General features: G+C 38.8%; 1 protein-coding gene across 2 annotated transcripts in view; it reads right to left on the bottom strand.

Moving 5' to 3' along the window:
• Nucleotides 1–2077: 2077 nt before the first annotated feature.
• Nucleotides 2078–18362, bottom strand: part of CMTM4 (CKLF like MARVEL transmembrane domain containing 4) — a 55135-nt gene continuing 38850 nt past the window's right edge. Inside the window, exons 3-5 of one of the 2 annotated variants that reach the window (XR_013347602.1) lie at nucleotides 14019–14117; nucleotides 11844–12780; nucleotides 2078–11178 (exon numbers count right to left, since the gene is read on the bottom strand). Coding sequence is in view for 1 of the 2 variants with exons in the window: in XM_077830776.1 (XP_077686902.1) it covers nucleotides 12607–12780; nucleotides 14019–14117 (273 nt within the window). In the remaining variant the exon portion in view is untranslated. Of the gene's footprint in view, nucleotides 12781–14018; nucleotides 14118–18362 lie in introns of both variants that reach the window. The other variant, XM_077830776.1, reaches the window with a different exon arrangement.

The following is an 18362-nucleotide window of genomic DNA, read 5'->3' as shown; positions in this document are numbered from 1 at the left end:
GAACTTACATGTAAAGACAATGTACTTACTCACAATTTAAAACTCCACTCACAGGATTGTCAAAGTTACAGGTAAGGAGATAAAGGAAGTCTCCATTTATACCACATTTGGTTGACTTCACAAGGCTCTCTCGCTATTTTATCTCTGCACCTTATTCCTGCCAGGGGAGGCTTTGTTCCAGTCTCCTGAGTCGTCGTTGTACAAGTGATAGCATAAGAACACTAACTGGCATGGAACTCAAGCCCTTTGTATAGAGCCTTTTTAGACTGTCAATTACCTTACGGGCTTGCCAGCTGTGTGACACCAAATAAGTGTTTAAGAAAACATTTAGAAGACTCTTGTCAGTTACACCCCAGAATTTCACATTTCATGGCAAGAAAATTGAGGTATGATGATCACAACTCTAGAAGTCCATCTTGTGATTTGTATCTCAACTCTCCACCCAAGGGGGCATGTCCAATACATTAAGTGAGAAACAATGTTTCTTCAGACTGCTGTATTTGAGAACCACAACCCCACTAATCTGGCACCTTTCAAAGTAGCAGGCAATTTAGAGTTCTGGATAAAGTGCAGACAAACTAGTTTTACTATGCCCTTGATCAAGTTCATTGGTTAGTCACAGATTTCATAACCTGTATTTATGGCCTGTGCTTTGCTGGATCGTTGTAAAAACTTGCAACGTGAATAGTACTAGTGGATGCTTCTGGTAGCCCCAGCCTCAAAACTCACTAGAAACACAGGGTTAAACAGTGTCCAGGGAATTCAAACGAGTTTAAGAAGGGTTTTTATTTTTCATGGTGTTCCTTTACACCACTGCAAACATATTTTTAAAAACATGACAAATGAAAAGATGTTTCCTTTGAGCAGGGGACTGTTTGTGCTGTTTGACAGTATCCAAAAATGAAAATCAAATGAGACCGGTAGTCTGTTAATCTGTTCTACTAAACCAGAAGTCAGCTTTTCTCCGGGGTGGGGGTGGAGGGGAAGTAGTAGAATTTAAATTAAGAATATAAATTTCACTTTTTCTACACAACAGCCAGGCAAGACCTCTTGTGGTGATCACCACACACTGCCGGTTACAATGCCAGCAGCAACCTGCCCCTGTTGCCCAGCATTAAATCTCTTTGATCTTTTTGTACAGCATCTAGCACGATGGCATCATGATCTGTGCCTGAGGCTCCTACATGCTACAGCAAAACAAATAAAATCCCATTGCTGACTTCATCATTCCCCAGCTATTGCATCTCTAGCTCAGGTTACTTGCGAAGCCCATACAGAAATTGCAACTGGTCTATCTTATAGCAGGTCATATTTTAAGTGGTACATTTTGGAAAAAAGCACATCACACCAGTGCTTGACACTCTTCAGTGAGTCCCTCCCCAAGGGATTCATCCAGCTTAGAGGGTTGTGGTGGATATAGGGCTTAAAAAAGAGCTCCCAACCACCTGTCACTCTCAAGTGATCCCTCACAGGTACCTTATAAAGTGCCTGCCAAGCTTCCCAGAGTTTTTCACAACATTCATTCAATGAGCAGATCCGCCAAGGTGTCCTCCCCTAGCTTTTTGCCTTCAGAGACTCAATGCCTTCATATCGTGCCTGAAGCATCTAAGCAATAAATAAATTCATCTTCCCACTTCCCAGGATAATAGCGCATGCCACTTTCACTCTGAGGTGGCAGAAAGTTATCCATTTCCTCTAGGATTTCAGTCTCAGGCTTATTTACAAGTCAGTAATAGTACAGGACAAAAAATCCCTCAGAAGAGTCCCTGCCACAAACACACACCTTGGCAACTAGGCTGTTTGAGCTTTCTGCTACATGGAATTTACAGGGACTACTTACGTGTTTGTTTGTGTTTTAACAACTCTCTTATCCACAAAGAATCTCTTTCCTGGTGCTTTATCGTCCTCACCAATTGAATCACAACAATTTTCTTTAAGCATCCAACTAATAAACCAGTTTACACCTGCTGTAGTGGTAGATGGCAATTTCAGATAATCATCAGCAAAGATGATAAAAAACCAGCCAGGATACCTAATACTGAATTTATACATTACATTTACAGATGACAACAAAATGTTTTAAACACTTTAACATGTCCATTTATTAAACAAGAAATCCTTCACAAATGATTCCGTACTATACTGATCAGAAATTAGTGTTCAGAAAACTATTTTCCCTACATACAAAAATACAGATTTTACCACTAGGAAGACATAATCAGAAGAGTACCATGAAAATCTGGAGAGCTCATTATCTATCAAAAGAACAAAGGGAAAAGCTAGCCAAGAGACAACAGCGACCTCAAAAGGCAGCACAAATACTACATTTTAAATTGGAAAATTAAAAAAAATTACTGTGCCCATATACAAAACACTGAATAAGCAAAATGACATTTAAAACGGATAAAATACACCATTTAAGCTGTGTTATAAAGGCATGTGTTTTAAAAACATATAGACAAGATCAAACAGCAAGTTAGAGATTGCCTTCTATATCACATTAGTAAATTTATTACAATCCTTCAACTTTTGTTTATACTAGAACATTAATTAAAAAAGAAAAGAAGTGCATAACATAAAAGAATATCAATTGCCTCTATAAAACAAGTTTAGGAAGCGTTTGTTCGTGTATAATTTTCTTGCCTTTAAAGTTGTCCAGAGCATCAATAGAATTTCTTTGCATGAAAAGCCTGACAGCTACTACACTTACTGTATCAGGTGAAATTAGTTATTGATACTGTGAAGAAGGTGACACCAGTTTGGATTAGAGGGTAAGTACCTGTGCTAGAAACTTTCAATATTGTTTGTTGACCATCTTACTTGTGGTTTTTTGCTGATCTAAAAGAGATATAAGAGCACCGACCAAAAATACAGTTAAATTGTATCAGATTGTAAATGAACTTTAAACATAACATTTTGCTTGAATGCAATTTTCTTAAAACTAAGAATTCATTTGTCAGAACGTGCTTTTATACATGAAGGCGAGATAATCACATGGGGGCCCGAGCCTACGGTCCTTGAAGTCAATGGGGAGTTTTGCCTGAGTAAGGGCTGCAGAATCAGCCCTGAATTTGGAGTGGCACATACGAAAATGCTTAAAGTATTTTCCTTGGCAGAAAATTACAATTTCCTTATCCAAAAGGGGAAACACACAAGGGTATCACACAGGGGAGTTTTGCGAATATTAAAAGGAAAAGTGGACCAACTTTGCCCAACCCAGTAGTCTGCAAGTTCAAAGACAGATAGTTTTAACTCTGATTTAACTTACACACAGATTTGAAAATTAAAAAAAAAAAAAAATATTCTAAATGGAAATTTCAGAACCTCCTGCTGTTCATATTTACAACTATGGTAGCATAGGAATGGATTTCCTGTCACTTAAAGTCTTTCAGCCAAGACAAGATATTTCTTTTTAAAATTTATATTCTAGCTTAAGTAGTGGTCTAGATGCAGGAATGTTTGGATCAACCTCAGTTGGGGCTCAGATTCAGCATCAGGGTTGCATATGCATCCCACAAATGGGGATCTCTTCAGGCATGTCTTAAAAGGGGGGAGAGAAGTATTTTCAAATATATTTCTCCGTTAGTCTGAGTTGTTTTCACTTTTCAGGTTAACAGTTTTGGGCACAGCAGAGCAAAATAGGTACAATTTTCCTGTTCCACCTTGAACTCAGAACTTTACTATTAGTGTACAAAAGGAAAAAATGGCTGTGGTTACCATTAAGGCTACTGTTAGTGACAATAAAACACAAAGCTGGAAATGTGTTAGTAAGGCATGTTACAAAAATAGTGTTTACTGGTTTAATACATTACATTTCTGTCTTTATGACTGATAAAGTACTTATACCAAACATGGAAGGCACCCTAGGTGAAGTAGTTTTTCCAATATTTGTTTACAAGTATGTGAAAAGACATAACAAATGTCAACTTTTCAAATCAAAACTGAGCAATAAAGTGAGTAATAAATACATACTTTACTATTTTATTCTGGGTTCCTGAACCCTTACAAACTTCAACATATACAAACAGTTTCAATGGACACTAATGTAGAAGAGGAGAAACCTGGCCAACAGAACACCTTTCAAGTAGCTATATCATTCATTCTAGGATGTCCTAAGTGTTGTATTTTAAATATAGCAATTATTTTAAAATGCATTAAATTGATCACAATACAAATAAAAAGTACTCTCTCACTATAGGTCTGCAATGTGATTTAAAGCTGCATGAATGGTAGCGATAAGATGCACTATCCCTCCACAATATCCAATCACTAGGAACCAGTAAACATTCAAGATCTAAAGTATAAAAAGAAGAAAATTGAAGATAGCCAATTTTCAAAATACAAGATGCTAGCCGGAACCACTTTAAACCTATAGACTTCAGGAACAATATAGCATTGCTAAAATATTTAGACTATTATACTTTTGGGATTAAAAGATTACTAAATGTACTAAAATCAAACTAGTTATAGATATTTCCTTTCAAATGTGAAGCTTTCAACTAAATATGTCTATTCAGACATTTGTCTAAAAAACAACACCCTGAAATTTACCATGTTCTGGATACTCATCAGGTCCTTGCAAGTCAAAAGAAGCAGATGTTTATATTTCATCCTGTTCCCTCAGTATTTCACATTCAGAAGTTATTAATATAGTTGAAGGGACCAGCCCCAACAAAACCCCAAAAACCTGTTTACAAGATCTGGACACTGCCTTTTCAAATGCTCTTAAGTCTTCATTATGAATTTATGACTATTTCCATATCCTTCACTATATGTTAATTAGCTTTTACTTAGCTCATGAAATCTATGGGACTGAAAACCTTTATAGTCAGTTCAAAGCTCTGTGTTATAAATTTGTCAATCAAGGTAACTGCCTATATTCTATATAAAAACAAAATTAAATATTTTCTTTGCCAACACCTGTGACTAGTTATAAAAAAAATATTTATTAGCCCATAGCTACTAAAAAGACAAATTTTCACTAGATCATTCATCCAGCAGAGCTGAAAGAGTTCCAGTGGGATTGTGAATAGGTAACTATAGCGTGTGGCTGCGCAAGATGTACTTCATCACATTTTTGGAGAGAAATGGGTGACTTTCACTTAGAGGCATAAAGAAGAACACTTTTGAAACCTGCATGTCCCTAAACAAACTTGACCTGTGTTATCGATTCTAATCAAAGCATATCATAAAATCACAGCCTGAGTAGATTTTCTTTTAAAAGTGTGTTTCATGAACATCAATGGCTACATTAGGGACAAAGATATTTTTCTTTTAACTTTACACAAAAAATAAACTTTAGGGCTAGACTGTATCCTCCTACTCTCCCAGTCAAATTTGAAACCTCTCTGCTCCTGTGAGTGGATGATGGGTACTATGGCGATAGTAAAGACAGTGCTAATAAGAAAAATTCTAATGAAGTATCCAACCAATTCTTGAATAAGGAGAAATAATTCGTAAAGAGCGATTTAACTTAATCCTGCTTCTGAGTCTTGGTAATTTCCCCTACTGAAAGGAAGAACTCTCTACCACTTTTATTAGCAGTTTTCAAATACAATTTCTTTCCAGATCCTTACTTTGACAAACATTACAGCATTCTGCTATTTTCGTACATATTTCAGTTTCCTTTCAAAATGATATTTTTATGACCATGAGGCCTAAAATGGGTTTAAACACAATAGTTAAAAAACAACCTTCTATCTCTGCATAATGTGTCTGATCCTTAGTTGACTCTAAGGCAATCCCAGCAGTGCACCACATTATGCATAGGGCTCGTAGCGAGGGACTAAGTATCCTGATCTTGCAGAGACCTACACACTTGCTCAACTTTACACAATGTAAATAGCTTTGATTTCAATAGGACTACGCAGTGTGTAAAACTTTGCCAGATCAGTGCCTAACATGGGGCACATTCACCCTTCTGGTGAAAGCAGTACTTGCATTCTGTAGTGACTCCTTTGACCAACCACTGGCTTTTAACTGAGTTATTCGATAACCACACTGACTGATATAACAACACAGCTCTGACACAGATTTTAAAGTATACTGTTCACAAGCACAGAATCTCTCTGATTTAGTATCTTATTTCCTGATTAGTGATGGGATGTGACCTAGGGGTTGGGAACAAAAAAATCCAGATTTCCAAACCTGTTTCTACCATTGACTCACTCTCTGTCTCCTCTTCTGTGAAATGCAGAAAACACCACCCTTCTTCTTCCCAAGGGCATTGAGGATTATTAATTTCACACATCACTTGGAAAATAAAGAGTTATGTAAAAGCATTAACAGATTTTTCTTAGGTTCATGGTCAGATTCTACCAGACTATTTATTTGTCCTAAATATCAAAGACCTTTGGCTCTAGAGGTTATCATGTTTATGCTATTTAGACTTGAAAAACTGTTTAGTCTTTACATCACATCTGAAGGAGGATGGCTGATGCTATTTTTAATAGTGTTTGAAATGCAGCGTGCCTCAGGCTTTTTGTGACGGGTGCTCAAGAACCACTGTAATATTAATTACCACCCCCAGAAAGGAAATGGATGAAAGAATGTTTATTAAAAAGAGAGTCAGAAAAGAAGATACTAGGCACAGTGGTGGGGAGATTTAAGACCGGAAAAAGATTCCCTGTTGAAAAACAAAGTTGGTATTGATAAAATTATGTGATGTGGGTAAATTAAGCACCACTTGCACTGTCTCAAACCAACGTAACAGAAGGGATAAGTAGCATAAGGGAAAATCTTCACTTGTTTAGGGAGGCCAAACTGGACATTTCATTGAAAACTTTAGTGATTAATTCTATAATCCAGTTGCACAGGACTACCTGGGTCCGTTGTCTAGAACAGCAACTCTCAAACTGTAGTCCAGACCACAGAGCTCTATCTAGTAGTATGAATGAGAGTATTGTAAGACCCAGTGGATCTTGCAGTAACAGGGCAGGACCATGCCAGGATCTTTATCTTACAAAGCAGTCCCCAGAAAGAAGAGTTGAGACAATCACTGATTTAGAAGAGACTGAAGATAGCCAGCTGTCCATCTCTCCCCACTTCCCACCAAAATTAACTATCAGGTACAAGCAGAGAGAATAAAAATGGTCCAGACCATTTTAAGTGATGGGCTACGGAACTAAGCTATGTGATACAAAACCTAAAAGGAAGAGTAGTTCCCTTGTTAATGGAAAGTTAATTTCAAACAGAGCTTTATCTGCCAATCCTGATGGAACACTAAGGCTCTTTAAAGCTCCTTTCTGATGTCATTCACGTCTTTGCCTAACAGACAATCTACCACCAAGAAACAAGAGAGTAATAAACTTTGCTACCACAGCCAACCAAGCTATAACTTGTATTCAAAAGGCTACAAGGACTGGATGGATAGCACAGACATTGTGGGACCAGGGTCACTGTTTCAGAACCATCAAGTGCTAGAGAGCTTGGGGTCCTCTGAAGCATTGGCATGAAATCTCACAGCTAGTTGTCTCTCTCTCTGGAAAAGAGAAAGGATCTTCAATTCTTTTCACCTCTGTGCCAGTGCTTCTGACAGAAGACATGATTTACAGGAGAAACACAACTAGGCAGGGACTTGGGTACACCACACAGCTTCCAAATTTCTGGAGGGAGCAAAAAACACCAAATTAATCTCAAAGGGAAGCACTTAACTAAATAAAGAGAAAGTGCTGGACAATCTGCCCTCATCTTCCTAAAGGCAGAGCCAAACCCCATTTAGTTTGGTGGGGAGGGAAAACAAAAACTTCCCTAGTGAAACAAGATAATTATTAGGTGATTTCCATGGGGGGGGGGAGAGGAGGCAAGAAGAACCACCTTCGCTACTAGGCAAGTAAATTACCAAATACTCTGTTCCTACTAGCTTTCTTGCAACATTATTTCTATGGTAGAGAGTGGTTTCCATGTTGCTATAGTTACAGAGAATGTGACAAGATGAGCAAGTGGCCAGGCTGACAAAATTGAATATGGTATTGAGAGAAAGCCGTGTAAGGAACTATTTAAAACAAACAAACAAACCAAACCAGAAGTCCGCACGTGTAGCTGCTACCATTAGTTGTCTATTTCATTCATTTTCTCTTATGGGTCGAACCCTACCAAATTTACAGCTGTGAAAAACATGTCACAGACCGTGAAATCAGACCTTTCCAGTGAAATGTAGCTATTGGAGGGGAGGGAAGACGAGCAGGGCTGGGGGAGCCTCGGCGGGGGGTTCCTACCATGCACTGGGCTCCTGCTGATAGTCCGGGTGATGACGGACAGGACTTCCTCTTCCCCTGCACAGCTGATCTTGGGAGGAGATCAGACCCACCTCTAGGTACCTCTCCCGGCTCCAGAAAGATCCATTGCCATGCTGCCCTCAGAGCCCAAACAGCAGCCACCAAGCTTCCTGCAGCCTAAGGAGGTTCCTGGAGATGGAGGTGGGTCTGATCTCCCCTGTGCTGCTGGGACCGCCCTGGCCAGGGGCTCCTAGCTGCTAATCCCAGCTGGTCTGGGGAGGGACAAGACATCCTCTTCCCCTGCATAGCAGCTTTGGAGAGGGAAGAGGGAGCGATCAGACCCACCTCTGGGTGCCTCCCCCAGCTGAAGGAAGCTCCACAGAGCCCAGCTCTGAAGGCAGCGCAGAAGTAAGGGTGGGAATCCTACGACCCCTCCACAGCAGCTTTGCAACCCCCCAAATCTCATTTTGGGTCAGGGACCTTAACAGTTTCAACACTGTGAAATCTCAGACGTAAACATCTGAAAAGGTGAAGCTGACCTATTTTAAACCCGCCCCCAGCCATGAAATTTACCAGAACGGACCGTGAATTTGGTAGGGCACTACTTATGGGATGTGCACAGATGTGGCAAATTTTCCCTTCAGCTACACATACACACTGAAATACATTGGAATAGCATATCTGAGGACAGGATTTGCCTCGGAAAGAATGCCCAGATGCCTAAGACAATTTCAAGCACTACATTTCCACATCGTTGGGAAATGGTTTAATGGTCTGGTTTTAATTTGAGCTCTATTTACAATGTTGTGGATCCCTTTGTGGAGCAAAGTAGCTCTCTTGTGACCGAAGGGAAGTGGTCCCTTTATGTTTAACAAACGGTTCAAAGTGAGACTAACCAGTAGTAAAGCAAAACCATAATCTGATAGGGGGAAGCACTTTAACATGAGTTTCCTGTTCAAGTTTCACAAAAGTTAAACTTTCTGCCCCATTTTTCACATAGAGGCCAATATCAGTATTTGCATTTTGGTTATTAGTTTTTTTAAATGTGTTGGCAAGATGCTGATATTTCATTATGCCACAGTACAAAATCCAGTCTGGAAAAACCAAATCACTGTGTACATACTGTAGGATATCGATATATGAATTTTAATTTTCTATCATAAGCCAAATGAATGCATCCCCTTCAAATTACATGACATTCATAAATAACGTTTTCCTAGACTAACAAATCTCTAACTTACACTTTTTTTTAAAACTATCTATACAACACTAAAATCATCTTTGGCCCCGAAAGTAATAAGGAAGTTACATCTATTTTTCAGTTTGTTTACAGTTATTTAAAATTTGTGTTCAGAAAGCAGGTTTTTAAAATTTTTATTCTGTCCTAGCTCATCTCAAAAACTTTATATCTTCTTCCATAATTGTGCTGACCATGTAATCATGGTGTAAATAATAAATAATGATATTTTGTACTCAGCACATCAAAGCCATTGTATCTCATGCGTAACCATATCATACATTTGCTATTTGATTGTACAATATACTATACTAGAGACCATTACATCAGATTACTGGGGAAAAAAAGTAATTCACATTAACTAGCCAGACCAAGCATGCACTTTAACAGAAACCTTCTGTGATCTAACTGACAAAGTGCTATGCAGTTTTCCCTCCTTTCCCATGCAGTAAAATGCACATAATGTTAAAAGATACCAAGAAAGTACATAAAATTGTAAATGGATCACTCTCTAGATCTCCAAGTAACCAGAACATTACTTAGGGTCAGAAATTAGCTAGAAAAGCACAAGGGGACTGTATAATATATCATTTCATTCCTTTTACTGATCAGCTAACAGGATACACTTTTGCTATGTTGAAAAGTCTGTTGTTATACCATACACTGGATTCCTCTATTACTTGTCTTCAGCAGAAGTATTAATATGGTGCTGGATAATGCATCCTCCGAATCCCTTTTTTGAGGGTTTTGATAACATTTCAGTATATTCCTTTAAACTAAGCTGCAAGTCTACCCTAAAGATCACTGTGTTTAGTTTTTAAGGTTTATGGATATTCTTTTTTTTTTCTTAAACCACAGCATCTACAAACTACCCCAATTATATCATCCCTCCAACAGTTGGCACAGCATGCTGAAAAACAGCTTACCTAATGGGCACTGTGCACACCACCATTCAGCACTGCTAACCATACTGAGTTATGGGTCGGTTTTCATGTGACACCCCATTAAAGCTGGCCTTCACCAGAATTAATTAATAAAATGGCTATGTTCTTAACCACTCTAGAGGATCATTAGAACTTGAACTATTAGACTCTAAACTCAGCACTCCCTTCAGTTACAACTGTCAGTGAAATGTAAAATCTAACATTAAATATGGTAATATGATAAAAAGACCACTATCAGATTTTAAAAAACCCATCAATTTCCTCTAATCTAATTATTAAAACAGAATTTTAGAAAAATCTAGTTTATGTGGAATGATTGCAAAGAGCAAACACGTTGGAGAATGACAAAAGAGAAACAGTTTCACTTTCTTGTTTTCATGCATCAGCACAAGTCTTGCTTTGCCTGAGAAATGAACAGTGCAGAATGTTCAGATCTAGAGCCTTGCCTGTTTCGTTTGGAATTCCAAAAATAAAGTTTCATGTAAACATTTCTATTAACATTAGGACTGGTAAAACTCTGTTAGGAAAAAAAAAATCTCCATTTTTCACTTAAAATTGACTTAATAGTGTCTTATATTTATGATTCCAACTATGTATTTGGTGTAAACATCAACCCATATTGGGAATAGTTACACATGAATACAATGCTAAAAGTCTGTGGAATGAACTCAGATCTGGTGTGAGTGTATACAACTTCACTGACTTCCATGAAGATTTTACTCATGTACATCAGGTTTATATCTTGACTCCACTAGGGGGTGGCGTGGTATTGTGTTCCCATCTACAATAAATGAGAAAGCTGTTGTAAACACATGTCCATATGCCAACCCATTATTACATGGGACACACATGAATCACAGAGCATATAAGATATTGGTGAAGTTTCCCTAATAAAATTATGACTGAGGTTCTAGACATATTATTGCAGAATTCAAGTTCTCTAACCAGAGAATACAGTCTTCTCTTCACTGAAAGTTCAATGGAAGTGAGAAAATTTGAGCTAGGAAAATGGTCTGTAAACATGAGAAGCAAACAGAGAAAAACAATAGGTTCAACCACCCATACGTCCTCATTACCTAAAATTAGCTTCAAAGGAACATTATAAAAATGTTTTATAGCTATGCCCAATTTAGGCATTAAACCAAATTATTTTATCTACTACCAACCAATTTTAATTTAACAGAACAACCAATCTAAAACCAGAATATGCCATAAAATGTATTTATCCTACACAAAACACAACTCTGTAGTCTTGGAATACCCTACAATATATACATCATGCATTTTTGGTGGCTCCCGATTTCCTTAAAATTCCCAGATGACAAAACCTCGGAACAAAAATTGAACCATGTTTGGGGTGTAGAGTCTATTACTTGACAAACCCCCCAAAAGTATTTAGTGAATGAAAATCATGTAATACATATTCAAACACGAGTAGATACCTACATACTAGTGTTGGGCTGTGTTGACTGTGCAGCAGGTGAAAGAGCTAGTCTTTTACAGGTAGGAGCCCCATTTCAAAATCTGGTTGAGGTCATACATGAAATGAGTTTGGTGGTTTTGGTATAGTCCATAGTGTGTCTGTCCATATCACCAATCCACCAGCCCAAATATCTGACGTGATTGCCTGTCTCAGCTACAAAATGCACCAAGGATGGAACTGTGGGAGGTCTTGCAGGTGAGAAGTGAATTGCATTGGCAAAGCTGCATGAGGAAGTGTATAAAGTGTTTGTGTATGCTAAAGCTGGCTTATGTTATTGCTATTTGTCCCTCAATTTCTTTTCATATGCAATAAAATGTACTTAAGTTTTGGAGGATTTCTTTCTTTTAACAGAACAATATAGTGTTGATCATAACATTCCTACTGGGTGATGAAATAGTGGCAGAGTACACATGTCTCTCTAGAGCTGATACCTGGAAAGAAGTACTATACAGATGTTTAATCTAAAATATTAACATACATCAGATATATATGTAATCATTGTATATAGATCATGTTTTTGAATGACCAATAATTATAGCCTTCAAGCCAATAGCTGAATAAATGTAGATTGACCTCTCTCTCTGTACATATAAATGGTCAGCTTATCTCTGCCAAGACTCTTCCTAAAAAATGAAAACTTCAAACTATATAAACTTCACTTGATGAGACAAAATAAAACGTTGATGGTTTCTATCCCCTCTTTGCAGTCCCACTCAGCTGTAGTTTTCACACATCCAGACGCTGAATCTCAGGGTGGTGATCTACTTCTCTTGATTCTGTCCGAGCACGAATGTAATCACTTGTCTGCCGGCTGTTCTGCTGTCTGCTGTTCATTCGCCATTTTTTAACAGCTAAATACATATTCACAGCATACACTATCATCGCCAAGAAACCAAATATCTAAAAGAAACAGCAGCAAAACTTTGTCAAAGGCAATCTTCCAAATCAAAAATGGAAACAGTTTCACAACAAAACCCTTAGAGCTTGATGTTGTACTTAGCATTGACACGTGGTTGTGGCCTATAAAAATCAGCTCCAATGCTTTTTATTTTAAAAGAATTTTACCATTTGTGAAAGGTACTGGATTAATTATCTTAAAGATTGAAGGTCTCTAGCCACAGAACACCCTTGACATTGGCAATACAAGACAATGTTCATGTCAAAGGGACCTCTAAACAAGACAGAATAGTTCTTTCCCCATTAAATCCTCGACTTTTCTGCTGGATTTAACAAGGATGCCAAACACAGATTGTGGATCTTGTGAAACTGAGTGAGAGAGAAGCTACCAACTTATTGCTTATACAAACACTCAGCAAATGGTAGTGATTTTGATCACTATAGAGCTAACCTGGCCTCAAGACAGTGATGCAAACATAAATGACCTAGTGCCACAATGAGAATTCCACTCTCACTTATCTACTATGCTGTGAAGCAATGAAAGTTAAATAATGCTACTCTACCATATGGCACTGAATGGCAAGGAGGGAAGAGATCATTGTCCCAAGTTCAGGCCTCTCAAAGCACAGGAAATAAGGAGTTAATTTTTACTTTTCCTCAACTTCATCCCTGCAAAATTCTGTGGAGTAATTATTATACCCAGCCTTGCAAAACTCATTAACATTTGCCAGTTCAGGCACAAATCGATTCACTTGCCCTTATGATGGTTGTGGTAATAAAAAATGAATACTCTTTTACTCACCCATAAAAGAAAAACTTACTAAAGAGTATGCAAGGAGAATTTTGCAAGACTTTCTGTAACAACTTTAAAATGAACCTGATTTCATGCATAGCTGTAACCTTTTATTAAAAGTAATAAATAACGTATTTACAAATGACCATTCAAAGTTATAGAATATCTGAACAACTAAGCCTAAAACTTAGTTTCTTTGGCTCTTACCATTAAAACTTTTGGGGGGAGAGTCTGGGGGAGGGTTCATCCAATATCACCTCATGTCATAGAGGGAGAGCGGATTTCCTTGAAATCAAAACATCGCTACTAGCCAAAAATATGTAGACGATAACCATTAAAAGTGTATAGAGATATGTGAGCAAGGGTGAGGGAAATATCCAATGGGGTTCAGGAAAAAGTCACCCTTTACTTCTGATGAAAAATAAAGACATTTGAATTGTTTTCTTACCACAGCAGCAATTTCTGCTCCAGTTTTATGGTTCAAAGCAGCAAGTACTACAGATGCAATGAAAAAGAAGAAAGTGCTGAGTCCAGTGTTGACAAGATCCTATAAAAATAAAGTTATTAGAATTACACACAATCATCCTTTTTTGTTTTACTCTGAATGGACGAAACACAGAGGAAGATCAGAACAGAATCTGCATTAATACTTCCCCCAACTTTTACGTAGTTTATCCTTTTGCAAAAAAGGCAATGATACCTGTCCAGGAAGCACATTACACTCAATACATACACGTACACACAAATATATATATACATGCTATGTGAGCTCAATTTGCAAATCACTGCAGATTCAGAATATGTTACACCAGTTTCTACTCAGAGTGAGTATTTAGAAGCAAAAAAGCACAGCTCGTACAAACAGTGAATACCACTATTTTACTACAGCTGACATTAAAGAAATCTGCAGCATTCCAACTGCTTAACCTTAATGCAGCTCTCATGTGCGACTCAAACTACTGCTCTCTTTCAAGCCACTGGAGCCAGACAGCGTCTTATTTTTAAAAGTACTCCACACTTTATGGCACTATATGAACAGTGCAGAATGTCTGTATTACATGCTCTCTCTCTCTCACCCACACACACTCTTATTAATATAAATGTATTGGATAGGCAAGTATGTAATATTCACACACTATTTATCTATATTGGTCCATAAACACACACCTATTTATATAGGTATTGGACAGGCGTGTATGTAATATCCAGACATTATTTATATATGTCCATAAAAAAAACCCACATACTCTCTCCAAGAGGTTACCAGGATTGGAAAGAAATCTGTTTCTTTTTTAAATGTAGAAACACTTGCAGCAGCAACATATACAATTCAACTAACTAGACTATGTGTTGCTTAGCAATGAAGTAATCGTGCGGCTAAGCTTCCAGCATTCCAAATCAGGTCATTAACATACTGCTGTGGACACTACAAATTCTAAACCACCAGCTATTGACAAGAGGGCTATTTTCTTCAATACTGCATTCAATTGCCAACAGTTAAAAATCACAAAAGCAAGAGATAAAGTACCAAAAGAACAGAGTGGTAGAATCATTTAATTTATACAGAATCCCTAGTGTGTTATTTAGGGCACCCTCCTGCATCATTTTAAGGGAAAGAAGCCGTTAGTGTTGCCTTGGAATCTAGCTGCTCAGACAGCTAGTTACCACCAGTTCTCCAAGACAAGCAGAGTGCAATTATGAAGGTAACAGAAAAAGGTGAGGGAGATAGGGGCAAGGAATAGTGTTGAATGCAGCAGCTGAGGACAGGGCAAGGTAGGTAAACTGAAGGAACATGAAGTAATTAGGGGAAGGGAATAACAGAGTAACTGAAGGGACAGAAGGATCAGCTTTGTACAACCAAGGCTGCAGTGCAAACCATAGTTTCAAATTCAAATGTGGCAACTGATACTTCCAAAACGTTTTATACTGTAGTTATTTCAAACGTGCCCACCACTGTATTATCTGTAATTAAAATGCACAGAGTTGTCCATAGTGGCCTCTGCTGTTAGTCTTTCCTACATTCAGCTGCTTTGCTTACTGCCAATTCCCACTCTCCATCATTTATTGCAGCAACATTTTTGCAAAAAAGCAAGTCTCGTTCAGTGCTGTAAAAATGGTTATGCTTGGACTCAGACATATTTCTTCAAGTGGGGCTTTCCATGGACAAGGGCCCTTGACTAAGCTCCAGGAACCTCAAACTTTGACCTGGCCACAGTTAGCTACACTATGAAAGCAGCTGTCACTGTGGGTTGTGAAAAGATGTGGCAAGGCCCCAAACCCGTTTCTGCCTGAAAGGCCAAAGATTTGAAAAGAGCATTGGAAGGAGACATTATAGAGGGTGCAAATCACTGTCACATGCGCAAATCACATGATATATGTGCTCAGCTGGAAAAATTTCTGAGAACATGGGCTACTACTTTCTGTACAAACTGGGGTTTGTGTTTTCTTCACTTTCAGCCCAGGTACAGTAAATTACAATGAGGTGAATACAAGGATCGCTATGGCCAGATCCTCGTCTAAAAGGAAGAGACAGTTTCCTGACACGTTGGAGGAAACACCATTGTTCACTACCGTTGCAACCTGTATCCAGAATCAGTGATGACTGCAGTAAGACTGCCAGGCTACCTGGACAAATGGAGGGACAGGTCAGTGACCAAAGATATCAAAATGCTTGCATGTGACTAACACCTGTCTAAAGAGTAGCTACCTCAAAGTATACCCAGGCAAGCCTGAAGTGATAGTGGTTATATTTGCCAAGGAGTATTACAACCAAGATCAGGAGCCTAGGCATAGATGCTGAACAAGTATACATGAAGGCACAGTTCCTATCTTGAAGACTTTACCATCCAAAAAATAAAGATGTCCACTTACTGCTTTCAGGGAGCAAGCAGCATTTCACAACCTCTCCAAGTGGAGGAGAAAACAGACACTACTGATCCCTAGTATGAGAGCTGCTCAGTACTAGTCTTTGGGTCCTGTTTGAGGGGAATGACTCAAGTCATCATAGTGTTGCACTGTCCACTTCAGCTAAGTTTTGTAAAGAGGTCAGTAACACCTAAGCCTGATGCTATTCAACATTTTCATCAGTGATCTGGAGGTAAATATAAAATCACTTCTGATAAAGTTTGCAGATGACAAAGATCAATGGAGTGGCAAATAACGATATGGGTAGGGCAATCGCTCAGAACAATCTGGATCGCTCAGTGAACTGGGCCCAATCAAACAACATTCATTTTAATATTACCAAACGTAGAGTTTAGCTTTTTTTTTTTTTTTAAAAAAAAGGAAAAACAACAAACAACTGAGAGGTGACTTGATTACAGCAGATAAGTAGCCACACAGAGAGAAGGTACTAAGAGTCTCTTTAATTTAGTGCAGTATTTCCCAAACAGTGGGTCGTGATTGGGATGGCTGTAGATAGTTTGTGGGCCCAGTGCAGAGGCCCAGCTGGTTGGGTGCAGTGGGGGTGGTTTGGAGTTTGAGAGAAAGTCCACCCTACAACGGTGGCTCCTGACCTTTTCGGGTGTCGTGACCTGGTTCAGAGATTCTAAGGCCAGAAGGAACCATTGTGATCACCTAAGTCTTACCACCTGCAAAATGCAAGGCCACAGAACTACCTCAAAATAATTCCTAGACCATATTTGTTAGAAACACATCCAGTCTTGATATGAAAATTGCCAGTGATGGAATATCCACCATGATCCTTGGTTAATTGTTCCAATGATAAATTATTCTTTGTATTCAAAATGTACACCTTATTTTCAGTCTGAATTTGTCTAGCTTCAATTTCCAGCCATTGGATTGTTGTTGTACCTTTATCTGCTAGATTGAAGAACCCATCATACCTTTCTCTGCTGGAGTGAAGAGCCTGGCTCTTTGCTCTGGGCACTGAGACCTAGCATACGAGGCCTCAGCATCACTAACTCAAATTTGGTGCAGCCACTCCTCCGTCATGATGGATAGAGCGGGGACAGGCCAAAATACCCAGAGCACAGCCCTACAGGATGAGCTTGCTCTCACCCAGGCTCTCCTCCACTCCAGGCTGTAATTAAGATTGTAGTGTCGCGGCAGAGATGCTGCTGCAAGTGGTTGGTGCCAGTATGGGCATAGTGGTTGGTCATCACAGAAGGATGAGGACATTGGTCTATGATTTTGTGCCCCCCCGCCAATTCCTCATGAAGTTGGATCTCGGTGGGTCACAAAAAAAAAAAAAAAAAAAGCATTTGGTGGGTCGCCTTAGTAAAGAGTTTGGGAACCACTAACTCATGTACAAAGGCATAACCAGAACCAAGGGCTGAAAGCTGAAGCCAGACAAATTCAAATTAGAATTAAGGCACACATTTTTAAACAGTGAGGGTGATTAATCACTGGAATACACTGCCAAGGGAAATGGTAGGATATCCATCTCTTGATGTCTTCAAATCAAAACTGGATGTCTTTCGGGAAGGTATGCTTTAGCCAAACAAGTTATTAGGCTCAACACAGGGGTAACTGGGTGAAATTTAATGGCCTGTGGTATACAGGAGATGAGGCTAGATGATCGATCTCTTGTGACCTTAAACTCTGTACCTGAACATCCAAGTAAAAGGATACGGAGTAGCACAGGCAAGGAGTTCTGCCCTGCCCATAAACAGAAAGACCAGTCAGTGCCTCAAGACCAATCGCCATGTCATAGGCTAGTCTGAAGTCTGACTGTGAGAGGTCTAGGACAGAATGTGAAATGCTGCTGAAGTTTGGCTGTCCCTACATTTCTCCATGAGTTTTCCTAGGAAGGAGAGCTTGGAGGCAGGGT

Source organism: Eretmochelys imbricata, chromosome 12, assembly GCF_965152235.1.
Source record: "Eretmochelys imbricata isolate rEreImb1 chromosome 12, rEreImb1.hap1, whole genome shotgun sequence".
In the NCBI taxonomy this organism is placed as follows: domain Eukaryota; kingdom Metazoa; phylum Chordata; order Testudines; family Cheloniidae; genus Eretmochelys; species Eretmochelys imbricata.
This window is presented reverse-complemented; position numbering and strand designations above follow the sequence as displayed.